Here is a 15,790-nt window from a genome sequence, read left to right as displayed (position 1 = left end):
ATTGCTACTAAAGCTTGTTAAACGAGGTTTAAAACCCAGTCTGAAAGTTACAGGGTAGCACAGCAAAGACTTCTCTTAACTGTGGTGTGGATCTCAGAAAACTGCGTTCTCTATTGGTAAATTTTCAGCTGAAACTATGGTGAAATGCATGCATATCTGGAAGCAGAGATACCTGCAGGGTCAGCGTGCAAATGAGGCACATGAGCGTGTAGGTGATGTGTACCTCTTCCTGTGAAACAGCAGCTGTAGGAGTTGTGTCACCCTGCACCACGGTGAGTCCTAAGTTTGTGTATGATGCAGGAATATGAGCATGGACCCTGAGCTACGGTGGTGGCATTGTGCCCACGTGTGCATTTCTAGCAGGGATATATCCTGGATGTGTTTCTGGCTGGTAGGAGTTGCAGAATCAAGCTGACTTTCTCTGTAAAGTGCATCAGAATCTATGGATGCAAAAAACCGCTATGTACTATGCTGGTTTAGCAAATAAAGTGGTTTGCCTATAGGATAGAGATTTATGTGGGCAAAAAGATGGTGTTGCAGTGGGGCAACCTAAAGACCCTTGCACTATGTGTCCATTCCCAGCAGGAAAATACTGACACTGCTGTCTGACATGCCTTGAGCTATTTATTCTCCCTGCTGCCAATTGCATTTCAGTGTGCGTGCTCTTGGAGGAAGAACAGGGTGTGGGAACAGAGTGAATGCGTGTGCCAGCAGCATAGCCCCCTTATGAATGAGCATTCGTGCCATCGCTGAGCTGCTTATTGGTGCAGCATGCCTTTGTGCAAAGTACGTGAGGGTGGGCAGCACGTGATGGCCCGAGCCTGTGTTTTGTGATCAGAGGGAGACAGGTGTATGGAAAAGCCTCCTCCACCTTTCCTCTGTGCAGCCACGGAGCTTGCCAAGGCGTAATTAATGGGGCTCTCATGTTTCAGGGCAGACTATCGAGCAGCTGCAGAAGTGCCAGCTCAGTTGGTAGCCTCAAAAACAAAACATCTCTTGTTTCTCATCACCGCTGCGAAATACTGCCTTCCTGAGCATTGGGTCTGGCCCCGCAGCTTTCAGGATACACAGAATGTGAGATTTTTGCCAGTGATGTATTCTTCTTGGTCTGTTTAATATCCGTTATCAATTTAATGTGCCACTCTAATGAGATTTTGCTTTTTCCATCTCCGCCGTAGAGCTGATTACTTAGCATATGTGGTTTTTCTTTGGTTATTATTATTATTTTATTTGTCTTTAAGGAAACTACGAGAGAAGTTGAGCGTTTGCTTGGGCTGAAGAGAATGTTTCCCAGATCTTGGGCAGAAAAAGGGAAAGAGAACTGAGGACTTTGCTGGTAGGTATGCCTGACAGGAAGCCATGGCTAGCAGTGTGACCGTCAACAGGAAACAAAACTTCACAGCCGATGTGACGCTGACGTACAGCACACTCGCTGCGTCGTGTTGCCTGCTGAACTCTGTGGCCTGGGGAGCGGTGTTTGACTCCACGAGGTATTCTCCTGTCCATTCGTCTGCAAGAGTTTGAATTGCTCTGTGTCTGGTTACTCCGCCTTGCCGAAGCTAGCAAGCCCTGCATTTTTTTCTCTTGACACCTACTCCTGTGAAGACGTCCAGCAGCCATGGGCAGAAAGGTTTATGTGTGAGCCACCCTCACGGTGGCCCCAAGCGCTCTGCAGACCCCAGGCAGCTTCGAGGTGTCTTGGCCGTTCGGTGCTCTGCAGATATGAACGCTGAGCTTTTCTGGCACGTTCTCACGTTGGCCTGGTCGCTCTCACCATGCTAGTACATGGGAAAGAAGACTTCCTCTCAGACGTAGCTTACATCATCCTGGAACTGATCATTGCGGTGCTGGCCATCCTGGGGAACGTCCTGGTCTGCTGGGCAGTCTATTTGAACAGCAACCTGCAGAACGTCACCAACTATTTCGTAGTGTCCCTGGCTGCTGCTGACATTGCGGTGGGAGTGCTGGCAATCCCCTTTGCCATCACCATCAGCACCGGCTTCTGTGCCTTCTTCTATGGCTGCCTTTTCATCGCCTGCTTCGTCCTGGTCTTGACGCAGAGTTCCATCTTCAGCCTCCTTGCTATCGCCATCGACAGAATCATTGCGATCCGCATACCCCTCAGGTAAGCACGCTGGGCTGGAAGGCAGAGGGAGCACTTTCGTGGGGAATGAGCATCAGTAAAAGCAGATCTGGAGGTGAGCTGCAGAAGGGAGAGCTAATGAGCAGCAGCATTTTTCACCTTGTAATTTGAGAAAACAAACAAAAACCACATTCCTAGGGGCTGCCGTGGTTGTTGGATTTGTGAGTGATTTCTTTCCTGTTCTTCCCAGCCCCTCGTATGGTGTGTACCCATGGCTTTGCAGCGGCACTGCCTAGGAGCTGCTGCTCTGTGTTTAGACAGGAGCACGCTGTATGCTCACAAACCTGTGCTCTGAGCCCGGGCTGGCAGCACAAATGAGATTGCTGCAGGAAAATGGAGTGAAAGCAATACCTGGTGGGGGCAGAAAGCACAGGGAGGTCTTCCCACTGAGGAGAATGGAGAACTCTGAATGCAGCTATAGGAGCAGGCTTGTAAAGCGTGTGGTCGGGGATTTTCTCTTGAGGAGTCCATTAGATGTGAAGGGAGCTGAAGCAGCAAGCTATGAAGAAGCTAGGAAGGCTTGGACTAACTTAGGTGCTGGATTTGGAAGGAAAGCATGTAGTAGGTCAGGCATGTCCAACCCTCACACTGCAGCCACCCCAGGCCCCATGCCCAGGGACGAGCCCTGGCCGAGCGCCCATTGCTCAGCAATAACCAAAGCATCAGTGTGCTATTAACACTGTCTCAGCTGAAACCAGGGCACAGGGAGAGTACAGTGCAGGGCTGACACGAGTGATGGCAGGTAATGTTATGCATTTTGATGCATTGGCTGAACACAGTCTTGTGAATGGTGAAAAAATACACAGCATTGCTTTCCGTTTTGATGCGGGAATTTGAGACTGGGTTTCAAGAGTTCAGAAAGCATCTGAAGCACAGGAAGAGTAAAATTTCATCAAAAATCTCTGATGAACGCCTTGAGAGCTCGCTGAGACTGGCAGTTGCTCTCATTGAACCAATTAGTTTCACAAAAACAAAGCCAGTTATCCCACTAGTTTTATGCTTTTGTTGCTCTCTTTTTATTAAAATGTAAAAAATAAATACTGTTATTTATATATTAGCTATGTTGCATGTTCTACAAGGGCTGCTCCAAAAGTAATGCCTCCCATTTTATCATGTTGGCCCATGATGTCAGAGGTGGATCTTGGTGGTATGGCAGGAGAGGTTCAACTTTCCACCAGTGTTCTGTTCCATTCTGTTGCTGTGTGACAGATGGCAGCAGAGGGGCACTCTGACAGAATGATGTCTGATGTGGAAGTGCAAATGAAGCAAAAGTGTGGAATAAAATTCCTCCATGCGGAAAAAATGGCCCCCATTGACATTCATTGACGCTTGCTGGGTGGTTATGAAGTCCAAACACAGTGGGTCTCTTCCGCTGCTGCAGATATTTATGGGCATAGCATACAGGCTCTTATTCATCGCTAGCAAAAATGCACAGATAATGGTGGTGCCTATGTTGAAGAATAGTATTTTGTAGCTGAGAAGTTTCTCGATCAGAGAGTATTATTGTGCTCTTTGTATCAGTTGTAGTTTCCATGGAAGTAAGTAGGAGGCATTACTTTTGGAGCAGCATACTTAGCTGCGGCCCGAGACAATTCCTCTTCACTCAGTGCAGCCCAGGCATGCCAGGAGGTTGATTGCCCCTGTATTAGGTCAAGGCAAGGGCTTGTCCCCACTCCAGCCTTGAAGGGTGTTGTTCTGTGGTCTCCAATTTGGAGTTTACAAATTCTGATTGTTGTGCTCTCAACTTCGAGGTTTTGGATATCCTCACTCCTGCTGACTTTAAATCTCTTTGTGCCAGCCTGTCCAGTTTAGTTTTGTCCCTTCTGAATGCATTGCTCACCCAGCACTTACATTGCTTAACATAAACCTCCCATTCCCTGGAACTGCTCTACCTTTCCATGTGGACCAGTGCAGCATGGTCATCCCTTACGGCTCATCTCAGCTCGTTGGTGATGCTGTAACATTGCTGTTAATTGCTGGTTTCCAAACTTACAGTTGTGTTACAGTCCTTACTTTTGGCGTAGTCGTAAAGAAAAGTGAATCTATTCCATTACAGTGGAAAACTGTCAATATTAGTACCTATAAATTGGACTGTTTTCACTTTTCTGCATTTCTGCAGATAAAATATTTTCAGTTCACAAACCAGCGTGATGATAAATGCACAAAGCAGCACATGTAGAGAAGCCTTGGGTAGCTGGCATCTGACTTGGTTTTGATAAGGTGAAATGTCTTCAGTCTCTCCTCAATTAACTCTGAAAACTTTTGCTGACAGCTTAAGCATTCATATTGTTAGAGAATGACTTTCCAGGAAAGGGATTTAAAAAATCTGGATTTCTGCCTTTTTTTTTTTTTTTTTTTTGGCATTGCAACTGTATTATCTTTAAAGTTTAATTTCCTGGAATAGCCAAAGTAGAGAGTCTTTCAGAAAAAGTCAGAGTCTGTCTGACTTGCCCAGCGCCGGGCACTGTACCTGTTTCACTATTTTGTTTTAGAAATAACACACCCTCTTCCAGCCCACAAGCAGTGGAGTTGATTGGATGCAGAAACCAACAGGTAGATCCGTGGGTTCCTCCTCGTCCTCTATTAGTCCGTCCTTTTACAAAAGGAAGGAAGAAGCTGTCAATTCTGTTTTCCCCAGAAGAATTTACGGGTGAATAAACTTTAGATTTATGGCTTCTGACATGCTGAGCAAGTGAAAGCTGTTAGCTGAAGAGGGAAAAGTGGTATGATTCAGACTGCTCACGTCCTCACTTTTTTCTTTCTAATACCTGGTTGTCTCAAATATGCATCAAACCAGTGGAGGGAAAGTTCTGCCATGAAAATTGCAATGCTTTTGCCCTGTTCTTTAATGGGAAGACCTTTAAAGGGAATACCTCTTCTCTCCTCCTCAGATGGTAAGGAAGGTAACATCAGACATTCCCGGTATTAATTTAGACAAATGCTCTTAAAAATAAATGAGATCTCCCTCATATATTCTAAAGAAATCAAAAAGCACCAAACGTATTTTTTCTCTTCATTTAACTGTTCCATATCCAGTTTGTCCTAAGGCAACCACACATCTTGATGGATAGCCATGTGGCTGTGTACACCCACACAAAGAAGCTGTAAGCATTAAGGAGGCAGAAGAATGAGCGATTTCTTATTCCTCTTGGGTTTGGAATGACTCTTCTGTGGTTAAAAGAGCCTTCCCCAGAAATGTCAGTGAGGAAAGGTAAAGCGAGGTAGAGGTAAAATTTAAAAAGACAAGAAAAAAATCGCTAATGTCTTATCTTTCAAATAATTAAAAACATTTTGCAGAATTTGCAAGAGTTTCAAAAAAGTTCTCAATCATTTGCTGAATCCTGCCGGGTTTAATACAAGTGTAGCTCTCTGAAAGCAGCAACAAAGCGCTCCCGAGGAAGCGAGGCCAAGCCATTGTTCAGTGTAGGACTAAATGCAAGCTGTCTGTAGCATGGCAGGTACCTGAAAACCTGCACTCGCTGATATAAAACCCCTGGGTGTTCGAAACAAAACTGGCTGCGAGTCTGAGCTCCGGGATGAAGTCACGGGCCAAGAACAATTGCCACTTTCCAGGCTCTTTGGTGCCAGGAAATGCTCCGAGGGCACCGTGCCCAGCCACGTGCTCTTGTGCATGCACTTGTGGTGCAGAGATTCCCATGGTGAAGGACAGGTAGCTCTGATGCACTGGAAGGAGAGAAGGTGTTTCTTCCTGCAGCCGAACGGAAGGGTTTTCTCAGGTTACTGCTTGCTCCGTGTGCTGGCGTCAGGTGTTTGCCTGTGGCCTAAGTCCGTGTGCACGCCATGCGGTGCCGGCTGCAGGAGCTGGAAGTGGAGACCTTGTCCTCCAATGGAAGGTACTTTGGAGACAGCTGGCTTTCTTAGATGGTCAGAGATGAGCATCTGAATCAGTGAGTCTGGTTTAATGTTTTATTGCCACTTTGACCCACTTGCTTCTTTCCCTGCTCGCCATAAGCCTTTTGACCTCATGCCAAGCACTTCCTACACGTTCTCATATTTTGTCAAATAGATTACAAGCAGATTCAGCCCAATGCGAAAGAATAATTTGCTTTCTCCTTCTAACAACCATGAGTACGGCTTTGAGAGCAACATGACTTGTCTGTGGCTTCGTGCACTGTGGTGGAACTTGCTGCTGCCGAGGTTGTGGTCTGGAAGCTGGTAGGGCTGTGAGCAAAAGAGCAGTGCCTGCCCACTGCCACTGCTTGTGCTGCTCGAAGCCCTGTGCCTGGCCATGGGATCCCACCCTGCTTGTCCCCATACTGCAATCAAGGACCAGTATCAGGTGTCATCTGGTAACAAGGGAGGATGTTCTTGACTGAGAGTTTTGGGAAAGAGTTGTTTGGGTGGTGCGCGAGACGGTCTGGATTTCATATCCTGCTCTAAGATTTCTGAAGTGATTTGGGATTGTCAGCATCTCTCATTTTCAGATACACATAATAGGGATAGAATATCCTCCTGCGACTGCAGCTGCTGGGGATGGGGCTGTTGGGCACTGTGCTCAGTGAACGGTGTTTGCAGCATGTTGTTCAGAAGCACTGAGCACTGCTGGAATTCAGATCGAAGTGCAGTGCCCTCCACGTGCAGCACGTCGTGCCCTTGTGATGCAGTGACAGTGGCTGGTGTGAGCTCTGCATGTGGCGGGGCTTTCTGGCCCAGGGGAGCTGTGCTGTCAGCCAGAGGTGGGCTTAGATGACAAGCAGCACACCAGGCAGAAGCTGTGATGATGAGTTAGGCCAGATACAAATCATGCAGTGGATGGAAGGATTTTAACCTCCACCTGAGGACTCTGTGGTTCTCATACCAGCTCTGCCTTCCACCCTGTTTCAAGATTTACAGAGCAGACTGGTGATGTACTACACTTTCTGCTTTAATCGTTATTCTGATGGCAGAGCTTAGGTGAGGGATCATGAGGTATCGCATCTTCAGTCAGTTTAATGTAGGCAGCATAGGGGAGTTGTGCATTCACCAAGAGCAGCTGCTCCCATGGAGACAGTGTGCCAGTCTGCTGGTGGGAGAGCAGCAGGGCAGGCAGAATTATCTGGGGGAAGGCATCCATGCATGCAGGTATTTGCACAAGTGGATTTGGCCTTATGGAGGAGCCAGGTACCCTAACCCCACACCCACCTCCACCCTGAGCGTCTCTGCTCTGCACACGTGTTCTCTGTGCTTCCAGTAGAAGTTGTTTGTGTAGCAAGTCCAGTATTTCCAGGAAGCATGAGACCTGCTCGTGCACAGGCAATCCAGTGCTGTCTGGACACATCAGACATGCTACAAAGTCATTCTCCAGCTATGCAGGGCATGGGCTGGAGGCGTGAGCAGCTCCTTTCAGCAGGCTGCATCTCCTGCATTGAGGTCCCAGCAGCTCAAACTGTGTGATGCTCCCTGAAAGCCCTGACCTTATCATCCAGAGCTGTACAGTGCCGTGGGTACAGGCAGCAGCTTTGGCCTGGGGACTATGAACCCAGAAGGACACCCAGAGAGGTGCCACACACGATGTCGTGAGCTTTTGGTCTTAGCCCTTGGAGATGCTGAGCATTATGGAAATGTACTGACGAGTTAATAGCACTGCCAGCTTGGTACAGTGCAGCTGGGAAGCAGGAGGCTGCTTGGGTTAAGTGCTGTTCCTAAGCCTTGTAAAGTTTGTTGCATGGGAATCCCCAGAGGGTAAGAAGGAGGGAGAAGCTGGAGCGGGGTGGGGGGGGTTGTTTGCCTGGAGCAGTGATGAATGTATTTTTAGTGAAAGGGATGGGACATCTCTAGTCGTGGGATAACAGCTGCACAATTTCAAAATTCCTCTGACAAGATGTAGCCAATTCCAGGGCTGGAGGGTTTTGTGATTTTTTTTTTCCTTCTTTTTTTCCAAAGCTCTAAGTGCCTTTGGCCAACCTCTTGTTCCCCGAGTGGATTTTTCAAAGCCCAGATGCTGTTTTGCTGCGTTAATTAGCTCTGAACGTAAGCAGTTTCTCTGCTAGCATCCATAGCAGCCTCCTATGGGCACTAAGTAGGATCATCCACTTGCGAGAGAGAACTTTTTATGTCCCAGGATCAGCCGAATCCCTCCCTAATTTCTGGACGGTGGATTTCAGTGTATTTTGAGTGCTGGGAATTGTGGTTGGCTCCCTCAGCTGTTCCTCCTTTTCTGATTTTGAAATGCAGCTGTGGAAGGGAGGATGGAGCTTGCCAGGCTTCGTATCAGCCAGGTTGTTTCCAAAGTCCACCAGCAGGGATTTAAAGTGCATGCAAGATCTCTGTTCATTGCTGCGCCTGGAAAAGGAGCATCTCCCTTCCCCTGCTCTGAACTGGTGTTAGGATAGGAGCAGGAAGCTGTAGGAGGGGCCATGTCATTGGGAGACGGAAAGATTTCTGTGGCTGGTTGGATTATTATTATTATTTTTAATGTTTATTTGCTGAGAGAATTCTGGGGACAGGGGGAGAAGGAACACTGGTAAACACTGGCAGCCCAGAGCTACTGTGGTCTAATTGCAGACGCATGGGGTCAAATACAGTGTGGGACCCACACTGGACAATGTGGGAATCCAGCCATCTACTTTCTATGCTAAGTGTTACCAAGTAAAGGAAATTGCATTGAAATGTTAAACTGTTGCCCTGATTTACATTTTCAGAGAGAAGAACTGGTGGAGTCAGCTCAGGACTCGCAGTAACCTGTGAGGCCTTGGGAACTGGCTGATATTTCAAACAAACAAAGGTCCCTGGCTGCCCTGTCAGGTTCTTACCATGTTGCTTATTGTCTAGTTCAACAGATCTTGGTGGATTTATTGCTAGGAGCTCTGGCATGAGATAGGTGTATCAATATCTTCATGACTGAAGTTGCCTTTGGTGTGTACAGTGCAGCCCACAGTATACCTGTGGTCAGAGCACTGTCCTTAGCTTAACTCCTGTTTTTTGAGAAAGACATGGGGTCGGCTTTGCTGGGCTGGAGAGGAAAACTGCTGGCCTTGTCCCAGTTATTTAAGGAAGGCTGGTGATGCTGGACTTGTTGAAAGCAGGAGCAAAATGAGGTAATGTGCAAGGGAATGCCAGCCTGGCCTCTGCAACTCAGTCAGCAACAGACTTTCCCTAGAACCCACCTAGGTTGTGGGGCCAATGGCACTGTGCCTCCAGGTCTTTGGTACTGTTTGGCTTACAGATGGATTAATGGTGAGACAGACATAGCAATTCTGTGCTAGAAGCCTGCTCCCTTGGCAGAATGGAGGAGCCATCTCTATGCCTTTGGCAGGGGAGCCATAGTGGCCCTCACCACCAAGGGTCAGAACAATGATGCCAGTCATCCAGGCTGCAAGATCTGCATGCATGACCAAGTGGCATGGTGGAATGAAGGATCATAGCTGAAAGCCATTTTAATTTCCCTGCTTTTCTGTAGCCTGTTCACTGCCTAAAGGAGCAAGGAGGGAAGTAGATGGCATGCAGTGTCACTGTGGAGTCCATGTGCTGGGCTGGGTGGGTTCTGTGCAGCAGTTCAAAGGCCTGTCTGAAGAAACAGGTGCCTTTCTTGCTGTCTTCTTCCCTCTGGGGTGCTGGACCATTGTTTGGGGGGCAGGGTCTTGTTGAACGACATTGGTGTAATTCCCATTTTTTCCTCTGCTTTACAGGTACAATGGCTTGGTGACGGGCTCTCGAGCAAAAGGTATCATTGCCATCTGCTGGGTATTATCTTTCATCATTGGCTTGACACCAATGCTAGGGTGGCACAATCGTTCCCACATTGAAGAGCTGGGTGCTAATAAGTCCTCTCCCATCAACTGCAGCAACAGTATGGTGGCATGTCTCTTTGAAGCTGTGGTCACCATGGAGTACATGGTCTACTACAACTTTTTTGCCTGTGTGTTGTTGCCCCTTCTCCTCATGTTTGGTATCTACTTGAAAATCTTCATGGCAGCCCGGCGGCAGCTCAAGCAGATGGAGAACAAGATGGTGCATGGGGAACGCTCACGCTCCACGTTGCAGAAGGAAGTCCACGCGGCCAAGTCTTTAGCCATCATTGTTGGATTGTTTGCAGTCTGTTGGCTTCCACTACATATTATCAACTGTTTCACCCTTTTTTGCCCAAATTGTGCCCATGCTCCCCTCTGGCTGATGTATCTGGCCATTATCCTGTCTCATGCCAACTCGGTTGTAAATCCTTTAATTTATGCCTACCGAATCAGGGAGTTCCGATACACCTTCCGTAAAATCATCAGCCAGCATATCCTGGGGAGGAAAGAGCAGTTCAAGGCAGGAACAGCCAGCATTAGGACTTCTACGCATGGTGGAGATGGAGAGAACGCCAGCATACGAATCAGTGAGTATGCATTAGAAGTATACACCAATGGAGAGATCCACAGGGATCCTGAAAAGCAGGACTTAAACAAATGCAAAGCTGTCTTGGAATGGCAACAGAATGGAAATGCTCTGGACATGGAGACAAATGGGCATCTCCCACGTTCCTGCAAAAATGGGATTCTCTCAGATGCGTGTGTGAACAGGGAGCTTCACCATGAAGAGTTAATTGATGCCCAGGTGTCTTTCTCAGACCTAGAAAGCACAGCCTTTGCAACAGCTGATGTTTCCTGATGAATCGTTCAAAGTCTTCCTGGTATAATTATTTTTTTTTTCCGTGGGTGGCCTCTGCCATGGCAGAAGATGAGGCTGGGGGGCGGGGGGAGAGATGTGTATTCAAGTTACTGTGGAGAAGGGGTCCTTACCCAGGACTGTTGTGGCAATCCTAAATACTAGACTGGAGAAAAGCCAAGAGACCACTGAAACTAACTGAGAAAGGAGGGACACGTGATCCATCGATGACCTGTCACCAAGAGCAGTGCCAGGGTCAAAGATGGCATCCAAGCTGAGCACTGGGAGACTCTGCTGATGCAGGGCATATCATGACGTTATGCTGTACTGTGTATCTGTGGTTGTACATCAGTTTCGCTGTCTTTACCAACAGAAATAAAACCATGGCTAAAAGCATTCACTGGGTTGTAAAGAGCAACAAGGAGGAGCGTCTAATACTTTGGCCCTGCAACAAATGGACGGAGGATGGCAACATCTGTAGGTCAGGAAGGATGCCATCAGCTGCGTGGACAAGAAAGGAATTTACCTGATGGGAGCTTTGGATACCTTCAACCATGACATTTTGTCTTTCAGTTCATGTTTTTAAAGCTTATATACTGCATCAGGTTGCTCGGATGTTTTTTCTTGCCTTGGTTAGATTACATTACGTTAAGTTATAAAGATGAACAAGAACTCATATCCATTCCCTGGGCGCTCAGTGTTCCAGGTGCACAAGACAAATGTAACCTCATAGCTCTTCACCCTATCCAACAAATAATGAAAACTGAGACTAACATCGAGTTCCCTTAGCAAAAGGACAGTTAGCAGGACTTGGTGCTAGAGCATGGATGGTCTTTGTCACCAGGGGTGGTCGTGCCCTGAGGTGCTGTGGAGAGTCATCAGGTGTGAGGTGTCTGCGGGCTGGTGGGCTCTGTCTGGCTACTGCTTTTCCCTCTGTGTCTGTGCTTGCCCTGGGTTCCCAGAGTGCAAATTAATTCCATGGTCCTAAGTTGTCATTCTCACACAAAAGGCTGTGGGACACTTTTTCTTGTTTTTTGGTGGGGAGGCAGGGCGGGGAATGACACAAGATGAGACATACCTACTTACTTTTTGGAATCCCAACTCTGTCTGAACATCTTTTTCTCCTGTGGTTTCAGTTGTTTCCTGATGTGCTTTACTGTGGAGCCTGATGTGTCCCAGCAGTGCAGAGGCCAACAGATCTGAGTCTTTCTGGTTAGAAGATATTCCTACTCTGAGGAGCTGGAAGCAGTCAGTATTAGTAGAAATCTGCTTATAAAGTGCAGTAGTCTGTGTAAGAGAACAGGCAAATCTGCTACAGCAAAGGTATGCACTGATATGATCTGTTGAAGAGGAGTTGCACAGCAGTTTAGTAATTTTCTCTATCACCTATGAAACGTGGTAGCTCAAGGACAGCAGAGTCCCATGTTAGTTTGTATTTTACCTGAATATTTTCCAGTCTTTGTTTTCCAGACAAATATTCCATGCCCTGTGCCATCAGCCTTCCAGGGAGATGGGCAGTAATGGTCCTACTAGAAACTTAGAAGTCTGGCAATTCTGAGGATCAGGAGCTTTTCCTTAGCTGAAAATATCAGAGGTGTCAGAGCCTGGCTCCTCCTCACGTCTCTCCATTAACATTTCAGAACCCAAATAATCTCATTTTTAGGAAGGAAAGTGAAGCTGCATTTTGAAAATTGGAGAAGAGCACATGAGGTTTGTGTGTTCTCCGTCCATGTTTATTTTAAATATTGTGAATTATTAGAATGAAAATTAAGTTTTATTTGAAGAAAGTTTTCTTTCTTTTCCAGTCTGTCTGAATGAAGGTGAGGAGTGGTTTATAAGACTGAATGTGTTCAAAGTACGTGACTGCTCTAGGCTAGCAGAAAGCTTACTGTGAGATGGATAAAAAAGATGTGTTTGCCACCACAATCCTTAGCAGAACGACAGGCAAGTGTATAGAACAGTAGACTCCACAGTTTAATTGAATTGCTGCTTTCTTGGCATGGCTCTACCACATAGTCTAACGTCAGAGGTGTGGATTATCACTCTAGCACCATTAGCAAATACACAGCCATTTCCCTATGACTGATGCTGTAGGCAGGCCCTCTGCAGGGTGACTTGGGATCTTGTTGCTCTTCATCTTCCTTGATGGAATGTTTCTGTCGGCCCTGTGCAGGATGACTCCTCTGGCCTCCTGAAACAGCAGCAGAGGAATTCAGTCTGAAAAATGGGGATCTGATCTCTTTAGGCCTCAGCTGGGAGCCGAAATGTTTCTAAAAATAACGCAAGATTACATCCGGTATTCATGTCAATAACAATTGGGTTCACAAAGAAGCAGAGCAGGGAAGGAAGTGTGGGAAAATACCAGCACCGCTCATGTACTGGAACACACACAAGTGCAGAAGTATCTCCTATTGAGCTTGAGATGCCATTGTAAAGGGATGTTTTATGCCATGTTGCATCAGACTTTCAACAGCTGGTGTAGGTTGATTGCTTTCTATTGTTTCCTGAGCTTCTTCACACTCAATTGTGGGTTCTTCTTGCTTGGTTGCCACAAGAATCAAATTGATCTCTGTTGATGTGACAAAATTAAGATTGTCCGTCTGGAAAACTATCCTGAACAAGATTGCCATGCAAACTTAGAGTTTCCATCTGTCCTGAAGTCAGTTTTTCTGTCACTGTTTGAGTTGCCTCCCAAGTGTGTCCAGTCTCTTTCAATATTAGTGATCTAGATTTGAAATGAAAAGGACCAGGGGATGTGTGTAGAAGGAGGACATGCAGTGGGAGTAAGGAGGCAGTGTGTTTTGTATGGAATTGGAAGTCTGTAGTCACAGGAAGGAACGGATGGCCAATTGCACCACACGCTGTGTGCCTTCTGGCAAACATATGTCTGAGATGGACCTTCAGAAGATGTTTCTGAAGTTGTTGGGGGGGGAGCATGAGCCTTTTTGAACAGAATTTTGGAATTCTTATTTCTTCTTTCATGATTTCAAGGCTTCCTTCCTTTTATTGAAATAGAAGCTTTAGAGTCCCATGAATAAAATGTGCTCTCCACTCTTGAGAAATGTACCTCTTCCAAACTACACAGAGCAAAAGTCATTTGAAAAGTTAAAATTGAATATTTTTTTCCTAACTTTCCTACTCATCTTCCCATTTTCCTTCCAGCTGGAGATTTAGCTGATGAAATAGCTATTCTGGATAAACAAAGATGGTACAAGACAAAGGGAAGAATGAGGTGACCGTCAGGAGAGGCTAGAGAAGATCTCCTTAGGAATCCAAGGTGCAGTGAGTCCAGAGAGTAAGAGCTGGGGTAAGAAGAGACTAATTTCATTGAATTGGAACATGTTACTAAAAATGGCTCAAAAACCCATAGAGAGATGCGGTGCCTCGTTTGGTGAGAGGGCATTCCATGAATTTCACCACTCCCTTGAGACTCCTAGGCTCCAGGCTTTATTTGCTTTATAGGGTTTTGGAGAAAGTAAAATTCTGATCAGTTGCCAGGAGTAATTTTATCGAGAGTTCTTCTTAGGTCTCTTTCCTCAATAGGGCACTGCTTTTTGTGCATGCAAATAAATGCACTTAGAATTTTGTTCTGTGCTTTCTTTTGGATCGGCAGTAGCTCAGAGTTCTGTGCAAGCTTGAACTGCAGCTTTTGAATGGAGCCAGGTGAGATGAGAAGGAGATGTAGTGAGGCTGACACCAGTTTGACAGAGGGCATGGTAGGACAGTTGGGGTACTGTAGACAGAGGGCACTTGCCACTGGTCCCAGCTGGTGCTAGAAAGCTTATCGTGCAGACAGGTTTGGGAGTTATGTGGAGTACTCCAAATCTTTGATCAGTCTTTGAAAAGAAGCTCCAGGGGATGTTGGAGGGTATAGGAAAGTCTCTAAGGTGGGAGAACAGACTGGGGTGTTAAGGTTTGATGGGAAATCTTGATGTGGAAGGAAGATTTGTAGAGTATGTGTTTGGGAAGATATCATGGGAGCAGGAATGTGCTGGGAAGAGCTGAAGTTTGCCCTAATGGCTTCAGAGCAGTGTGGATGGCTGAATAAGGAATCTGGAAGGGATTTATAGTCTTATGGCTCTCCTGGGTCACTGTAGAGGGGGCAGCCTTGCCCTGATGGCTGCAGAGGATTAACTTTGGTTTATATGTGACTGAAGAAGAGAGATGTTTTTTTTTCTGGATTGTCTCATTTTCAGATCCATTGTCTCATTTCATAAGCATAGTCAGGTGAAACAAGCCCTTCTGCTTCATGAGCATCACTCCACACGCACCATCCTACCCCCCAGAAAAATCAATTCAGCCATGCTTTGTGGGAAGGAGAAGCACACTGTAACTGCTGTGATGCATTGAAACTGTAGAATACTCTCCAGAGGTGTTTGGTACATTAGCTGTCTAATAGTTCTCTCCTGATTTGTTTTGGGCATCAGACTGCTCTGAGACAGACCACGGAGCTTTGTCTTTCTGGCCCTGAGCTTCTGACCTTTTTTACAGTAAAACACATCAAGAGTAACTAAAATGACACCAGTTCCTGATTTGCACGAGGCAACTAAACCCTAAATGAGGCAATGTTCTGTATAGCTTCCTGTGTTATTCGTCTGCTGGGACTCTTAACACAAGAATGTGTTGCATTCAAGACTGGAACCTGTTGATCTGAGAACACCCTTTGCTTCCCCTGTTCTGTCTCAGGAGCTGATGCTCCTGCCCCCTTTTCTGTGGAGGGTTGTCCCTGTGGTCTGTCAGCCAAGACACTACGAATTGCACACGCTGTCACTGAGAAACACTTACTCTTTTAATTTAAATGTTTTATGAATATAGTTGTTGTTTTCCCTCTGTTTGTCAGTTACCAGTGGGAGGGGAGGGAAAGGGGTGGGAGAATCTGTGCATGCATTTGTATTTAAAGTGCGTTGACCAAAGTTTGTTTTCTTTTTTGAACCTGTGAAGTTTTCATATCTGTGAAGTCATCAGACTGCTGGGCAGTGAGGAGCCACTGGTGCTGCTGAGTCTGTCTTGGTTACATTTCTTAATAAGCATTAAAATAATAAAATATATTTGTAAAAGTGA

General features: G+C 46.4%; 1 protein-coding gene across 6 annotated transcripts in view; it reads left to right on the top strand.

Annotated features, from left to right (window-relative positions):
- ADORA2A (adenosine A2a receptor) overlaps positions 1–15,790 on the top strand; it is a 30,443-nt gene extending 14,653 nt beyond the window's left edge. For 5 of the 6 annotated variants that reach the window (XM_021412854.1, XM_021412853.1, XM_021412855.1 and 2 more), the window contains exons 2-3: positions 1,242–2,125; positions 9,772–15,790. In XM_021412854.1, coding sequence (XP_021268529.1) covers positions 1,776–2,125; positions 9,772–10,732 — 1,311 coding nt within the window. In that variant the 5' untranslated portion in view covers positions 1,242–1,775 and the 3' untranslated portion in view covers positions 10,733–15,790. Of the gene's footprint in view, positions 1–356; positions 1,075–1,241; positions 2,126–9,771 lie in introns of those variants that run through there. The other variant, XM_021412857.1, reaches the window with a different exon arrangement.

The sequence above is a fragment of the Numida meleagris genome, chromosome 14 (genome assembly GCF_002078875.1).
Source record: "Numida meleagris isolate 19003 breed g44 Domestic line chromosome 14, NumMel1.0, whole genome shotgun sequence".
In the NCBI taxonomy this organism is placed as follows: domain Eukaryota; kingdom Metazoa; phylum Chordata; class Aves; order Galliformes; family Numididae; genus Numida; species Numida meleagris.
This window is presented reverse-complemented; position numbering and strand designations above follow the sequence as displayed.